At 33.1% G+C, this 17037-nt stretch overlaps 1 protein-coding gene across 1 annotated transcript; it reads left to right on the forward strand.

Moving 5' to 3' along the window:
• The first annotated feature begins 10137 nt into the window (after window positions 1-10137).
• On the forward strand, window positions 10138-11409 carry LOC128204576 (FMRFamide receptor-like). Its single transcript, XM_052905982.1, has one exon. The coding sequence runs from the start codon at window positions 10138-10140 to the stop codon at window positions 11407-11409; it is 1272 nt and encodes a 423-aa protein (XP_052761942.1).
• The last annotated feature ends 5628 nt before the right edge of the window (window positions 11410-17037 follow it).

Raw genomic sequence — 17037 nt, forward strand, 5'->3', positions numbered from 1 at the left:
TAATTCCTTAAATTAGCAAAATAAAAATACACCAACTTTCTACAGAAATACACATTAATTTCATGTTAACCATTTGAAACATTAATTGATAGTTTATTCCAAATATCAATAAAATTTTATGTATTTTCTATTTCATTAAATAAATTACCAGAAACATTTCGACAAGCTTTCTACGTTAACTGATACTGTGAGGGGCTGTAGGGAAGAAATAATTGTCAGAATTAAAAAGTTTTAAATTCGCATCATGGCGTCATCACATAACGTAGCACGCACACATCGGTAAAGGAACGAGAACGTGTTTTCGACTTCATTTTGTACCTCAATGGAAATGTTCAGGAATGCAAGAGCAAATATCAATCGCGTGTTTCCGATTCTAATAAATCCAACCCTCGAGCACTCTACGGCATGCCTTTTTAAGTGCTTCCATACGTGCACTCGGGTCAGATTGGTCTTTCAGGAACGAAATTACACGACATATGTTATTGGTACATGACTGCTCTTAAAATACAACAATCAATATATGAAACACTTAAAATAATGTTACTGTTGTTATAAATTAGTATTAATTGTTATCAAAAAGGACATACAGTTAAAACATTAAGTACTATAACACAGCTGTCTTCTGTAAACAAAATCATTTTTAAATTTAGTTTATACGGTTTCCTATCCAAGAATGATAAAAAGCACTGTAAAAATACCATAAGGCTGGAGAAGTTACTCAAGAAAGTTTCCACTGGAGTATAATTAAAATACCGTCAAGTAAAATTCTGAATGCTTTTATCTTTACTAGTCATAAATCTTTGTCTATATTCCCATTATTATGTTTGCGCCCGTCACTAACTACGAAATTTTTTAATCACTTTTTCTTTCGTTAACAGGAGTTTAAGCCAAAACTTCTAAACACCTGATTTAATATCCACATGGGAATGTACTGGTTCAGGAAGCAATATTGTCAGTTAAATCCTTTTTATGATTTGTCAACAAAATTCGCATAAGCTAATAAGTGCAATACATGCGTACAGTAAAAGATTATATAAGTGAAATGTCTTGATATAATTTCATTTAAATAACAACATAAGGGCAGTTCTAGCAGAAACCATCAACATCAAGGCAGACATAAATTGTTGGTGCATTAATGGAGGAAATTTATCCGGCTAGAGAGAAGGCGCACCTAAAGTTCGGAAAGATAGTTGTCACGACCATATGCATAGTTATAACACTAGTTATCTATGTTCTAAGATCTCATACTGAATGATAGCTTTGCAGTGTTCGAAACACATTGTAATGGTTGATTTAGTTGAATTCGTATGTGCAAAACGTCAACCAGGTAATATGTGAATATTGTACTCAATTATAATGACATGTACCGTGCCACGAGAAAATTCAATTTATGTGAGGTTCATCAAGGATATATGTACAAATCGTAATAGAAATTTCGCAAACGACTTTGACATTCAACTGCCACTTAACATTGTGCTTGTGATGTTTACAGCCTCTCAGATAAATGGTAAATAACTTGTATCATATTGTGGTGTTTTCTAGGATGCATTGTACACATGTAATTGAAACTTACGAAATATTGACTGCTAGTCGGATACTAGTAGCATTACATAATCCCCAACAATTAAACGAAAAGGTTCAACATTTTCACAGGTCATATTTAAAACTAGTTACCATATGATTTTCTTTTTAAGGTAAAGACCTTAACATACATTGATAAATTATTACATGTGTGATATGTAAGGCAAACACCATCATCACCACCATAACCACAACAACCACCACTTACAACAACAAAAGCAAAAAAGCAACAATAATAACAGCAACAGCAGTTAAGGTACTACCACACCAAACAACAACATGAGCAATGGCAGCTGCAAAAGCAAGAACAACAACAACAACAATAACAAAAATAAAAGCATAATACCACGTTCCTGATACCATGGGTACATTGTGCATTTAAACAGGGCCGTTGCTAAATGACAGGCTCCTAGGCATGTTAATGTAGTTCATTGATTTATTTCATACTTCTGTTTCATTAACATTGATGATATGACAAGATATTAATACATACATGGTTGATTAAGTTATAGATATGCATTACGATTAAATCACCAAGGATTTCACTTTCACACTTTTAGCAGAACTAATTAACATAAATAATATATTTGTGCACGTCGTTACATATAAGGGGACTTAAAAGATTTCTTTTAATTTTATTGAGGCGATAAAAATCACCACTTAAATACATTTTCGAGACAGTTATACAAATCCTTTAGCAACTGCTCATAAAAACTGCACCCAATGCTAGTTTTGTTTTTGCCTGAGATCATACATTCTTTGGTTTTGACTCAATAGTTATGCCAAGTCACTTCTCATAAGACAGAGAAAAAGCAAAAACAAGGGCGTCGAGTTTTGTTGATGATGTTTTTCGAAACAATCGCCAAAAGCCATATAATACGACTTACTTTAATTGAGTGTATTTGCTACGCGGTAACCAAGATTCATAAAAATAACATAAACGGGTTGTATTTACGGCCAAGGTTAGGGTGATTGCACATCAACGCCAACAACGTCAATGCTATGACAATAAAGCAACATATTTGGTCTAATATCAAATAATCTCAATAAGTTAACTGTCAGTCATATTAAAATATGACACCATATCCGCTTGTATTCAGAAAGCTCATAAAGTTAAAGCTTCAGATCGTGTAGTCCCACGTTCACAGATGCAATGAAAGTTGTTTGATTCTAATGCCTTAATGCAGAATCTTGGTCTGGACTTGTCCCGGTTGCTTCCATGGTGTTCTTGGACACATAGATTGAGGGGATTACAAGTTTGTGTTTCCTTTTACCCCAGCAGTATAAGGATCGGTTATTCGGCGTATTTAAATCATTGACAATCAGTGAATGGCTCTAGGATGTTTATTCTGTAAGGATACCATGCCTTACTTAACAGATCGCAACAATATAACTGTCCATATAACAATTGACACAGTAGCAAGCCAATGTTGCTCAGCTCGGTATTTATGAAGTCTTGCGCAAAACTGGCTGATAGTTAAGGTTAAACCCTTATATCGATATGTTCGTACTCTGCCTTCATTCGGTCCGACAGCCTTGGTAGCAGAAATCAGGTGATCAATGTCTGTCTGGTAATCAAGCGGACTCAAACCATTTAATTATATTGTGTATTGCACTATGATAACAGTAACAAATTGGAGTATTGTTTTTTATATCATTAATTGAACATTTTAGCTAATTCCATTTAATTCGGACACGAGGTCATTTTTTGGGGAGCAATACTCGAAGAGCAACACAGGGATCTAAATGATAAACTACACGCAATAAACTCTTCAGTTAACCTTTATAGTGTAATGCACTTAAACAAATCATTACAGATAACTTCATACATAGCATTTTAATAAAAGCTTTCAGGTAAGAGCCTTTATCACAAGTAAACCAAAAAAAGATTTTTTGATTTGGCGGAATAAACTTACATTACCATTTTTGCTAAAAAGATGGGATTGTTTTCCCCAAAAGACAGTGCAGTTGTAATTATCAAGAAAGTTTAATGTGTCCCGTGTGATAATCATACTGTCCGTAAGTCTACTTTTGTCTCAATAATTTAACTCTCAAGGGAAATTGTATATCTAAGAGAACTTTGCTACTTTGTAATAGGCATACGAGCTTCGGTTAAACGAAACTCAGTCCGCAGATATATCAGCTTAAAGGAAAATTCGTCTTACAACACAAAACATTGTTACATCGACTTCAATCGAGTTAAGAATGTCCAAGCATCAAATGTTTTTATACATACCATGTGCATACGGTTAAAACCACTGTCGATAATGCAATAGAGAATCACAATGTTTTTGTTTTGTTTACGAGAATATCGTTAACTTTCTTTAATGTTCAGAGTGTTTTAAATATATTTTATCGCCATATTTAACAGTATTCATTTGTCATCTAAAACACGAGGCAAACACTTAAGTATTCTTCATATTTCAAATAATAAGAGTTTTCATTATATATTAAACAACATTCTATCCTGATGCAAGTGTTCCAAAAGCATTGTATGAGTTCGGGCGAAATAATTAATAATAACAATAATAATAATAATAATAATAATAATAATAATAATAATAATAATAATAATAATTAAGCAAACCAAACTTTAGTTAATTTAGTTATATCGGGGCCAAAATTAACCTTAAATGTGTGTTGCAAGTTACATATGGAAAGAAAATAAATAACTCAAATGAACCATAATTCTTAATATTAACTAATGTTTTTTTTTATTGTACGATTATTTCTGATTAAACGTAATATAGTATAACTCTTAGAAATATTGTCGGCACATACATGCATGAATAGGACACACTCAGTGCGAAATGCATTAGCACTTCTTTAACCATAATACCAAGCACATTAATGTCTAGGTATTTTTCCCTGATGAATAATTCAAAATCAATTACGTCTCATTTAAATGCTTTTTCTCAAGCAGATTACTTTTTTGGTGTTCATCGTCTTTAAACAAGAATGTTTACAACGCTCGTCTTTTATTTAAAGTTGATGAATGTTTGTCATTACCTAAGAATAGGTAATGTGAATTCATGAATATCAAATGCAATTAGCTATTTTCATAACAGTATCTGTTAAACCTTTACTAGAATAAATGAGCATTGCTTTTACCTGGCAAGCTATTGCTAATGTATAGCTAATTGAATGAAACTCGCTATTGACTGATGACGTTTTGAATATTTGTTGTAGGTCAAAGACATAACAGTTTAATTTCTGCATACGTATCTATGAATTTCTATTCCCTTCGGTTCCACCAGGGTGTTTTTATTCACACTGTTTTATACATTATAACAATAACATCATGCGTCCCGTTTGTAACATAGTGCATTATTTTCAAACAGAAAAAGTACATCTGACCAGACCTGATTTCCATTTGCTCTTACAGTATGAAAACAACACCACAAAGCCCTCGATCTTTTATCAGAGGTTATAGGCACGTGTGAAAGAAATGCTTTGTTTGATAGTAAGAATTAATGTCCAACTGATCCAAAGCTACAATAAAAGCAGCAACGGCAAGCGACAGCAGGTGGACATTTGTTTAAATAATCATCATTCGGTTGACAATTATACCATAAGGTTGGCGATATTACAAGTAATTACATACGTGCCCTGCATAACTGGACAACTAATATAGTTGTATGCCTACTGAGCAAGTGAACATCTTCCAGCATTTCTGTCTTGGAATTGGCGAAACGGCGAATATGATAGTGTTTCAGTCACATCTACAGACCCTTGTACACATTTCTAGAAATCATTTTAGTCGTAACCTTAACAATCTTAAATAGCAATTTGGCTCCTTGTAAAAAGATCCGTTATTATTTGATCAGTTTTGTTTGTACTTAGTGTACCTCTCGTTTAATATTTGTTTGGACTCAGCCTTTTGCCTTCTTTACTTCTGACTACTGGGCGTCTCTCTGTAAGTTTCTTTGAATTATTTTTTCCCGAAAGATCGATTGAAAACAATAATGTAGGATGTATTTGCACGTTTAAAAACTGTTGAATGTAACCAAAAATTGGTCACATTTTTGTTAAACACCGTTGACATTGAGAAACCGTCTGGAGATTTGATTGGTTTTATTAAACTGCTCTTTATAAGTTGTTTTTGTCTGAAACAATTATTTATTCGATGCCGTAAGTGCTAATATACAATGCAAAATACTATTTATGCTTAAGCATGAGTTTAAACTAAAAGTAAATTAGCTTTGCGCCGGTCTATGATGTCCATTTTGTCATCCACATAATCGGGCGGATTTTCAGCTTTCAGAAAGTAATTACAATACATTTACAATAACATATGATGTGTGTGTTCGCTTCAATGATGAACTTCTGATCTAACAGAAATATAGCTCAAATAAGCAGACGCCCACCTTTCAAGATGTACAAACACATAGATGACGCTTTATTTATGGTTGTCCTTGATGAAAACTGCTATCAAGAGAAATTGAATAAAGATCATACGATATGTATCAATTCAATACATAAAAGTGTACATGTTGCCCTTTGTCGATGTTTCATTGAAATTCCATTGGCAGTCTATTACCGTTAAGTGTGTTACGGACTAACAGACACACAGTCAACGCGGCGCATATGAGTTGATTCGTGTATTGAACAAAATGTAAACTAAATAATAAAATATAACACAAAACAAAGCGATTTACATGAAAACTACAAAGCAACAAATTCGCTATGTTATGTAGTCTAGATCCGTGTAAGATTGAAGGCAGTACCAGTACTAGTTAGGCCGTTTTTGTTTTTAAAATTCCGATTTTCTTGCAAAAAATGGGAAGGTAGGAGGTTGTTTGTTATTAAGAAATTGTAAAGTTTAGTCTTAACAGAAAACCCTGAAATACATCGCTGTTTTGTCTGGGAACAAATTCGTTTCTTCCCCGTGCAACTTAAATAAATATGAAAAAATAGGTTCTAGTGCAAAAAGAATAGGATATGTCGGGACATAGAAAACGAACATGTTTTGTGTCCTGACTTAAATTTTGAATTTATATATTCTCGTAGGAAACACACTAAAATGCTTTAAAAACGAACATCATGTACTCATATTTGATAAAGCTTGTCGTAGTTAGAAATTTGCGTCTTAGTGTCTTTCGGTGTAAAAGACATGATCAACTTAACAAATATACACAGATCGGGACTAAAATGATGCGACTACGAGACCAGCGTAATTTTCAGATATTGGTTTTCGCAGCTCCGACAGATGACTTGCTGACTGCTCGTATTATTCTGTAGGGAAATCCGTCCAATGTGCTTCAGTATTTTTCTTCAGTGGTATTTCAGTATTTATATGTAAAGAAATTTATTTATATATATATATAAAACATGTTTAGTCTGATTATAACTGCTGGATATAGAGGAAGGACATAAGAAGTGTAAGTTGTTTCCAACTGACATTCGTAGAATATTGAAATAAGCAATGAATGAAAATGTATGTGATAATAAATCCAGGAAAACTATACTTAATTGACAAACTAATATTTTCTGATAATTTTAACAAACAAGGTTCATGTTTACGTTGCGCGGTGTATCTACCATTCTAGGTATATGGTTTCTAAAGGCTATATTTAAATCTATCTTTGTTTCAATAATCACTATTTTGGATATTGATAGTAGGAAACAAAACACGTACAAACATATGTACTTTTATGTGCTAATGCGTTTCGTTCAGAATAAGACTAACTAGGCACCGGTACCCTAGCTAGGGTTAAAATGTTATAATAACATGTTCAAATAGTAGAAAATGTTTATATTTCAATGTTCAACATACGCTCAGATGATGTTCCATACCGTCATCCACATGAATTAACATCTGCTTATTTCAGAAATACTGTCTAACAAGTTTGTTGCAGGAGTCATTGTTAAAGTCAATATTTATGATATTTATTTTAACTACAGAAACAAGCTCAGTAGCAAAGAGTTTAAACATAAACCCGGTTTAATGGCACTGGATAAACGCAAAAGACATAGAATATAAAAACAAAACATCACAAACAACAAACATGGAAAAGCGGCATAAAACTCCACAAACAGAACACTGCATACATACTACATTTATAAAAGAAAATAGGTATATCTGTCAAGGATTGCTAGGTACCGCCTTAGAATGGACAGTAAAATGTAAATTTACTGGGGGTTTAAACAAGTTTGTGTGCACAACTTCACTCTAATTCCAACAATCCTGAATAAAGTAAAAATGTAAAAGGTAAATCTTATCAGAATTTGAATGAACTTGAGGAAACACAAAATCCGTATAATTCCACATGGTAAACACCAAAGACAAGGAACACTAAAACAACGAAATAGTGAAACGCGTAAATAGATCGATTTGATGGAAACTTTTTGACAATGTATTTAATAAATAGTAATTTTGCAGTGTAATCAATTTGGTTAAATTCCTTCCACATGCAAAATTAAATGGAGATTAAATAAAATTTCATTACAGCGAAAAAAATGGCACTAACAAAGTTCTAACTATTTAAATAGGAGTGTTACACAGCTGTATTATTTCAATAAAATTGAACAAACAAAATTAATTGAAAAACTGTATATCATGTATTCATAATTCCTCTAATTTAAAACATCAGGCAATATTTAAAAGCATGGTTTTTGAATATTTATTCCGTATTTAAACAAAAATAATATTACACTTGAAAACATCTTGGAATCCGTCCTTTAATTTTTCGCAATTGCTAGAAACTCTTTTATTTAGTGGCGTTCTACTTAATCTACAAATTTTAGTTTGATGTCTATGTGAATTTAACAAAAAAAGGTAAGATTGTTTGTTTTTTTTCGGCTGATTTAGTATGTTTGGCGCAATGTCAATTATCGTTATTAATATTCTGAAAAACGTTGCTCTTTTTATGTTTAAGTTATAAGACTAAATAATAATTTATGAAAATATATGTGTTATTTCTTTCTTAATCGTTGCCTACAGTCATGTATTAACTTGTTTTCCTTTGTTAAACGGATTGTCTCAACAGTCTCATAAATACTTAATTTTGTTCATATAAACAAGAAACAAGGTCATCGCACAACTATGTCACTTTTCCAATTGTATTTATTGATATGATTAGCTATCTGTTTGACGGAAATTTATCGAAGGTAATGCTTTCCGTGAGTTCGCGATTTCGTCGAGTATCGTTGAATGTTGAACACGCTGTGAAACTCGGGCCTTTTGTATGTACATTTTAACAACGTGCAGTTTTGTTTGGCTCTACTTTTATTTCCAAAAATGGTTTATCTAATCGTTTGTCTCCACTTTTAGTATCAAAAGTGTTTAATCTATAATTATTTTAAAGGCAACTATTAACACTAAACATATCGGTTGATCGTTAATTAATATATGCTTTATGGTAGTTTATAGAGATTTATTAGTGAAAAAAAAATATTTCACTGTTCCAAATTTGTATTGAAATTCTAGGTCTCTCTCCGATCTAAATGAAACATCAGCGCAAAAAAATGGCTTAGCAACAATCGTCATTACCGGAATGACAATACGTTCGAATACAATTTGGCATGCATTCCTGAAATACAATCATAAGGCATTTAATATCCTTTTTAAGCATATTATAGACAAGCAATTATCCTCTATATGTTGATTTTAATGTACACAGCCTTAAATACAAACGGATTGTCTCAACATCACTTTAGGAGTATGGTTATTTACGTTCATTTTTCTTGCTAAAAATGACATAATTATAAAAAACTTTTCTGTGTCTACTTATACACATATACACTACTATACACATCATTTGAATTTGTAAAAAGATTGCTACTGTTTTCTGGTGATGTGCATATAATCGACATTCAAAGAAAAATAAAACGCATGTTTCTAGATGTAGCCAGTATATGATAAGTATAGCTTGAAGAGGACAATTATGCTCGTAAATATATCTTTTTGTATTTCACGAACATATCACTATTGAAATAGCGATTTTTACTGTATTCCGTCAATGAAGCAGTATAAAGCATTGTGCGTTTTCGAATGACAGAAAAAAATCGTTCTGTCGTATAAATATTGTATACACTATAAGGCGCGTGACTACGAGCTAAGGCTAGAGAATGTAATAACTTAAGTTGTCTGTCACCTCCGCTTCTGTTTGACAGAATCGTTCAGTTCCTTGGAAAATAAACCTAATTCTATAATAATGTTCTCATTTCAGATCTTGCCAGTCACAGGACTATTTCGTTACTTGCAATCCCGAATCGGCGATTACAGCAAAGTTATTGGTGATCAGCATGTAGTTCAGCAAATGGAACATTGGAATTGCCGGAACACATAATCTGCGCTCATAATTTACTTCCTTACAAATGTAACTGTCCGGAACATCTTTGGAAGTAATCAAATAAAAAAAGGAAATTATTAAGCTTAAATATATTAAATGAGTTATATACTTGCTGATTTACATGAAAATAGATCATTAATATCTCTAGCATTTCCCTCTATTGGAGTAATAATCACTCTGAAGTAATCGTGTGAGAAAATATATGCGCTTAAAAAGGATAGCAACTTGCTTGTAGGGAAATAGGAACACTGGTTTGATAAAGATGGATGAAAATTGTTCTAATGTGTTGATATCTCTGCATAGACCAATATCATCGATTGGAGCTGAAATATTCAACTACAGTGGCAAAAACATGAGCCAAAGTGACAATTCCACAATGGAAATACATAATTCTGTTTCTTTCGGCTTGTATATAACTAGACTTATTGTCCAGTCATATCTAGTGCCTATAGTTGTCACGTGTGGAATTATTGGCAACATATTCAACATAATCGTGCTAGTCAACCCGAAGATGAGGACGTCAACGAACGTGTATCTCATGTCGCTTGCAATGTGCGATTCCCTGTACCTTTTGTTTTGTTTGACACTGGCATTCTTACACTGTTCAAACGCTGATCTTTCAAAAGAGGCTTTCAAGTACATACCTAATGCCAAAGTGCTCTCTGATCTTTTCAGTAACACCGCCGTATGGCTTACGGTATGTTTTACCCTAGAGCGTTTCATCGCCGTTCGATTACCAATGCGCGGCAAAGCGTGGTGTACAGTCAGCAAGGCCAAAGTTGCAATTTTAGTAACGTTCGTTGTTAGTGCAGGGAACACATTACCGGAGTTCTTTGAAACAAAAATTGTTCAAATCGCTGGAAACGGTTCCGCTTACTATCAGTGCGAAACAACGGACTTTGCTGAAACATACAGCTATCACATTGGCTATTACTGGTGGTTTGTTGCGATATTTACTTTCGCGCCTCTGGTTCTGCTTACTGTGTTCAATAGCCTTCTGATAAAATCTGTCTGGCAGGCTAACCGGAACCGTCAGCTACTGTCACAGACAAGAATTACCGGAGAGGCAAAAAAATCGAATAAAGAGCAACAGAGGGTCACGCTAATGCTCATTTCTGTGGTGCTTATTTTTATTGTGTGTCAAGCTCCTCAAGCCATCTTACTAATTTACTGGTCGTATGTTCAAACAAACGACTTACCATATCAAGGTGACATGGTCAAAATTGCGGGTAATGTTTGTAATCTCTTAGTACAAATCAATGCTTCCGTAAACTTTTTCTTGTATTCGTACTTTAGTAGCAAGTTTAGGACGACATTTAAAGATGTAATATGCAGATGTAGGAGATCGGATAGACAGCGTAGCGTACACAGACCACTTCGGAACACGTTTCGAGGGAAATCTGCTTCTAGACAATCAATGACGTCATTATCACTAATGTCATCATCGTCATTTAGGTCACACAGACGTGAAGTACATTCATCCAGAAAGGAAGCTTTGCAGACAAGATGGAGCCATTATAAAAGTTCAGTTTAGTTATTGTTTCCGAGCCATAATACAACATATTACTGCTAAAGTGTACTGTTCATAATGTACAGCCAATTCGAGCTTTGATTTTGTTTTCTCATTCCAACTTACAGATGTAGCAAACCTTTAAGAGCATTTTCTCTTTTGGGACTCTACAATAAATAAATAGTGCATGTTCAGTCCCCTGGACAAGATTGAAGTTATTTTTTGTCAGATCAAAGAATAAAAAGAAAATTAAAACGTCTTTATTTTTTCCGCTTTCACCGTTGTGTACCCTTCATGAGATGGCGATCAGAATACTCAAGATGCTCTCTTACTCCCAAATGTACCACAATTAATACATTGTTTTTATATACGAAAAATAATGAATAAATATTTAAACAATGGTTTTCATAAGTGATACCGTGTTAAATTTTAAAGAATGGTGCAGACAACACGATATATTTCTACCTTATGAGACGATAGTTTATCACTGTAAATCTTTTGGGACCCACAAGCCAATAAATATGTGTGAGCTTTCAGCTATGAAATATACGGCTAAAAATGATCTTATCTGTTACTGTAATTGATATTATCCATAAATGCATTATTTAGTAATGGTTATAGTTTATTACTAAAAATTAATAGTTGTAATACATGTGTATGAATTGATTCTAAATACGAGTGTGACTTTAAAATTTTTAATGAAGCGAATTACCGTCCATTTCACTGATTGACGAAGCACCGAACATGGTTGCCACCATTTAAATAAAGATCGTCTAACATCATCGCGTATTTTTGCTGTCAATATACTATTTTAAATACAGGAAGGCAACGGCCAAGAAATGATCAACTAGGCAACAGTTCTTTAAACATTGCAGGCCGTTCCTTTAATTTTAAGTTTCAACTACAATAAAATAATGTTTGCGTCAGTTTGCTTGATATGTGTGTGAATTGTAACTAAGAACCGTACTGGAAATAAAGAAAAAGTACGACTATGTTAAGGAATCATTACGATGCCCTCTCATTTCCATTCCGTTTAAACAGATGATTTCAGCCAGTATTGTATCCAACTATTCACATTTACATTGAATTACCATTCAACCAAAGAATCCACAAGTGACAAGTAAAGTGATTCTAACTTGATTTTATCGTGCCTAAAGTGTCGTATCTATTACACACATTAAAATAGCGTTACCACTATCATACGAAAGCTGTGTTCAGTTTTGGTGATTAACACCTGTCCGGTGTGAAATGCTTACATATATTCATTTCATGTTTCTCTGTGCGATATTTATGTTATCATTTGGATAATTGGAAGACTTTATTCTCCGACGACAACATATGTAAGTCTACGGGAGTACTGTCAATAATAGCAATGTGTGGTAGTCCGCCCGTCCCTCATATTTATGCGTCCGCCAGTAACTATATTTTTCAATATATGACCGTCATTTTGGCAGACCCTCGTCCGACAGTATTCAAAATATCTGAGAACCAAGCATATGTAAAAAGTGGTATTCATTGCGTCTGTCTATCGATATGTCTCTCTATCTTCCGGATTCTCTGTAAAGCCATCTATCTTACTTTTCAATACATGTGTTCACTCACCAGTATTATTAACAAAACAATTTTCTCTTCAATTAATTTTAAAATACCCAAATATCACAGAAACCATTAGCTGGGCTTCTTCACAATGAAAAGTGAATTTGAACAATTATACCGGACACCAAAGGTTAGTCTTTGTATAACTAAATCTGAGAGCATTTATCCGACACTGATAGCTTAACTTCATATTCCGAGGATGGAAACACCTGAACCAAGCATAACTGACTTTATTACTCGTATTTCTCATTTCAAAACACAACAACACGTATAAGAACATATTTTGTTATTGGAAGCTAATATACAAATCAGTCAAAAAGGGATGTATTATAGTTAAACTATGGCAGATGAAAGTCTCACAAAATGTCATAAAATAGGTCGCCCCAAAACGATGTCAAACGACAGATGAAGTTATAAAAACAGCACCACGAACAAACAAGTTCACATTAGTATTCTGAAACGATACTAAATAATAATATAACAAATATGATACGTTCTTCTGTTATCCCGGGATTAAAAAGTCTTATATATTGAAAATACCATCGTTGTTGAAACCTTAAGACACATCAGTCATAATATCAAACAATATATAATGGGTTGGTTGGCAGGACCATACACATTTCACTTATGTTTGTACGCAGCCAATAAAAACGCCTAGCGAAACTACGACGCCTACTTCCTTAAATATCCCAGCACGAACACCCCGTGCATCCCCGCCAATCATCCTACCCCAAACAAGCATAAATCAAGCAGGCGACAAGTCGTCTGCGCACTTGTATCTTGAATAGACTATTTTTTTACCTTCAAAGTAATGAAATATTCCAGACGACATAACCTAGACTTCTCCACAATTAATTGGTGAAATTCAACACTCATACCGGACTGCACAGGCTAGACTTAATATTTTTATATTCTAACACTTCATATTTCGATGAATCATACCCTTTGTGGTCATAACAAATTCAAATTATACTACTTCTCATCACAAAAACAACAACACGTATTAGCAGCATTGCTTGTTATTGGCAGCAAATATCTAGTAAACAAATAGAGAAATATAACTATACAATTTATACAAATCTCAGATAGACTCATATAATTAACGCATACTGAAGAAATGTAATAAAACAATACTTTTCACGAGTCCTTCGAACATCATTCCCGATCTGATATGTTAACGTTTCTACGACCCGATCGCCTAGAAACACATAAAATATCAGCATTGCTGCATTTAAACATCGTTGACAAAGTCTTAAACTGCACTTATAGCAATGCATCACTACGTCCATTTATGTACTATGTGTAAAAACCAGCGCATTCAACACATACGAGTTTTTGCAATAGACCACAGCATCCGACATATTTGTAAATGCTTCCTGGGAGCTTTGGAATACACAACCGATCCAGCACAATAGGCATCATCCACCGCCTCGAAAACTTGCATGCAGAAACCCTTGTATCCAGCACTAACTTATACCACCAACTGCATCCAACGCATACAGCAATAACATTAGTACATTATTGCAGCATTAATAGCTGTATCCAACATATACTTGCAACACCAGCCGCATCCAATACATTCGTGTTGCAACAATTGCATCAGCACATAATTGCATCACCAACTGCACTAAATGCCTACTTTCAACACCAACTGCAGTAACACATACTTGCAGCACCAATGCATCCAACACATAATGTGCATCTTATCAGGATCTTTGTTGAAGTTGTTTACTTGGCGTGTTCCTGGACTTTCCAGTGTTTTCTGAATATGATAAAAATAGCAGGATATAATGAGCTGTTTGCCGTTTTCAACAAAAGTTGCCAAAACAATTATTGTAGATATTAAAATAAAGCGTTGTTCAATATTTGTTCCCGTTAAAGCAAATAGAAAATGTCCAGTTTAAAATGCAAACAAAGATTCCAGCATATTAATTCTCAGAATTTAGTGTAGTCAAGTCATCTTCCTACGGATGGATATCGAAGTAAGGAAAACATAGTGTTTTGATCCATGTCGAATTGTATTAGTTACAGTTCAACAATTAATATGTTTTAATAAACAATCTAATGAATTAATGTAAATAAATCCAGAATGAAGTCAATAATTAGGAGGTTGCTTTTTGGGTTACCAAACATTATTATTATTTTTATTATTATTATTATTATTATTATTATTATTATTATTATCATTATTATTATTATTATTATTATTATTATTATTATTATTATTGTAATTATTATTATTAGTAGTAGTATTAGTATTAGTATTAGTATGAGCATTAGTATGAGTATTAGTATTATACACATTTATACACATTTATTAAGAGAAACCGGTAGGCGTAATAAAGAAAAGAATATCCATGTGATGTTACTTTTTGATTTGATTATATAGATTTTTGAACCGGCACTTTACCATTATATATATACATCCAGTTGTATAAGTACTTACAAGTAACTTATAATTAACACGTTTGCTTGCATTGTTTAAAGGTAATTTTCAAATCAGCTTCATCATACAGGGTTAAAATATTACATTTTTTTTTTATCATGATGAGAAACCTGACTACAGTAAAGTTTATAGATTTAATTCCACTTTTATATGTATAACCTTTGCATGTACTTCAAACAATAAAGACTTATTATACTGATTATAACAGAAAATCTCTTAATGAGCCTTTAATTGTCTTCGTAGAAAACAATACGTCTGATCTCGACAAAACTAGTTTATTGTGCTTTAATTACGTAGCTAGCTAGCATCTCGTACAAAAACTCCAACCTAGCATATCAGGGAAGCATGCTAACGTATGAATCCGAATAACAACCTTAAATCAGTTGAAATTGCTAGATCACGTTTCTGATTTGTATTCATACAAAAATGTCAATCTCGGTTTAACGAAATAAAAGGTCGTTTTCTCCTCTATTAGACACGACTGGTGACAAAAATGTTACAAGTATCGCTGGATGGAAATAAATTTAATCTGACTAGTAAAAGACAACACAAACGCAGGTCGTCTGATGAACTGAAAACAAGAAACTTTTTTATCACGATTTTGTTTAGTTATGTTTTTGACGTGAATTTGCCTATAAGGACAGGATTTGACGGGAAAAGGAAATGTTAGTGTGAGTTTGTTGTGAATACCGATCATTTAAATGGTAATTTTAATGAAACAAGAGTGCATATATCAGTACCATTTGTTGACTCGAAACATCTTAAGTCCCTTATAACAGGAACGCCATTCTTGTTCTGGTATAATTTGTGTAACACAGATTTTGGGACTTTTTTATGATAATCACAATTTAATGATTTTTACTTAGTATAATATAGAATAAATAAAAAGTTTTCTCTAAGGAAATAAACTAATCTTCAACACATTCGAGGAATTGATGCCTGTGTGTAAAGCAAAACATACAACGCACAATTGTGAATACAATCATGATATATAAATACCAGAAAGTGGTCATTTTAAATAAAAATAATAAATTTTTAGTATAGATTTACGAGAGTTTCATGTTTATAACTGGCTTCTATTGGGCCCTCTTCAGTTCAACACTTGCTTCAAATTTGAATATAAAAGCGAACTTATGCAGAATAAAGAGCGTTCATGTATTGTTATCATCAAAATATTTATTTGTATATTGTCTGACTGAGACATATTCATTGTTCGGTTTTCAGGAACTTTGAATCTTTATATCTCATATATAACACATAAACAATCTTAAAGTTCTACATAAATAGGTTTCATTTTAGTTGAACAAGCAATACATAATTTAATAAATTTAAGGGGAATAGTGCACTTATGTCATGCGAAGTAACAAATTACCCCATTTCCCCACATATAACAGTGCCGTTACATTACTTAGTCGTCATTCTTAATAAAATTCTCGTTAGACTAATGCACTGGAACGGATTTGTCAGAGAACAGAGGGCAAGAGAAAAGGGCCAACCTCATGAAAAAAAGATTGAATATATTATTTTACCCTTTGATCGGCCCGTTTGTATGCAGTGAGAAACTTGATGTATTTTTTGTTTGGTTCATCGTTGAAATTGAAGACTCTGAA

This window comes from Mya arenaria, chromosome 10, assembly GCF_026914265.1.
Source record: "Mya arenaria isolate MELC-2E11 chromosome 10, ASM2691426v1".
NCBI lineage: Eukaryota > Metazoa > Mollusca > Bivalvia > Myida > Myidae > Mya > Mya arenaria.

Excerpts from the sequence above, each read along its gene's own strand:
- LOC128204576 (XM_052905982.1), top strand. The coding sequence starts at position 10,138 with ATGGATGAAAATTGTTCTAATGTGTTGATATCTCTGCATAGACCAATA.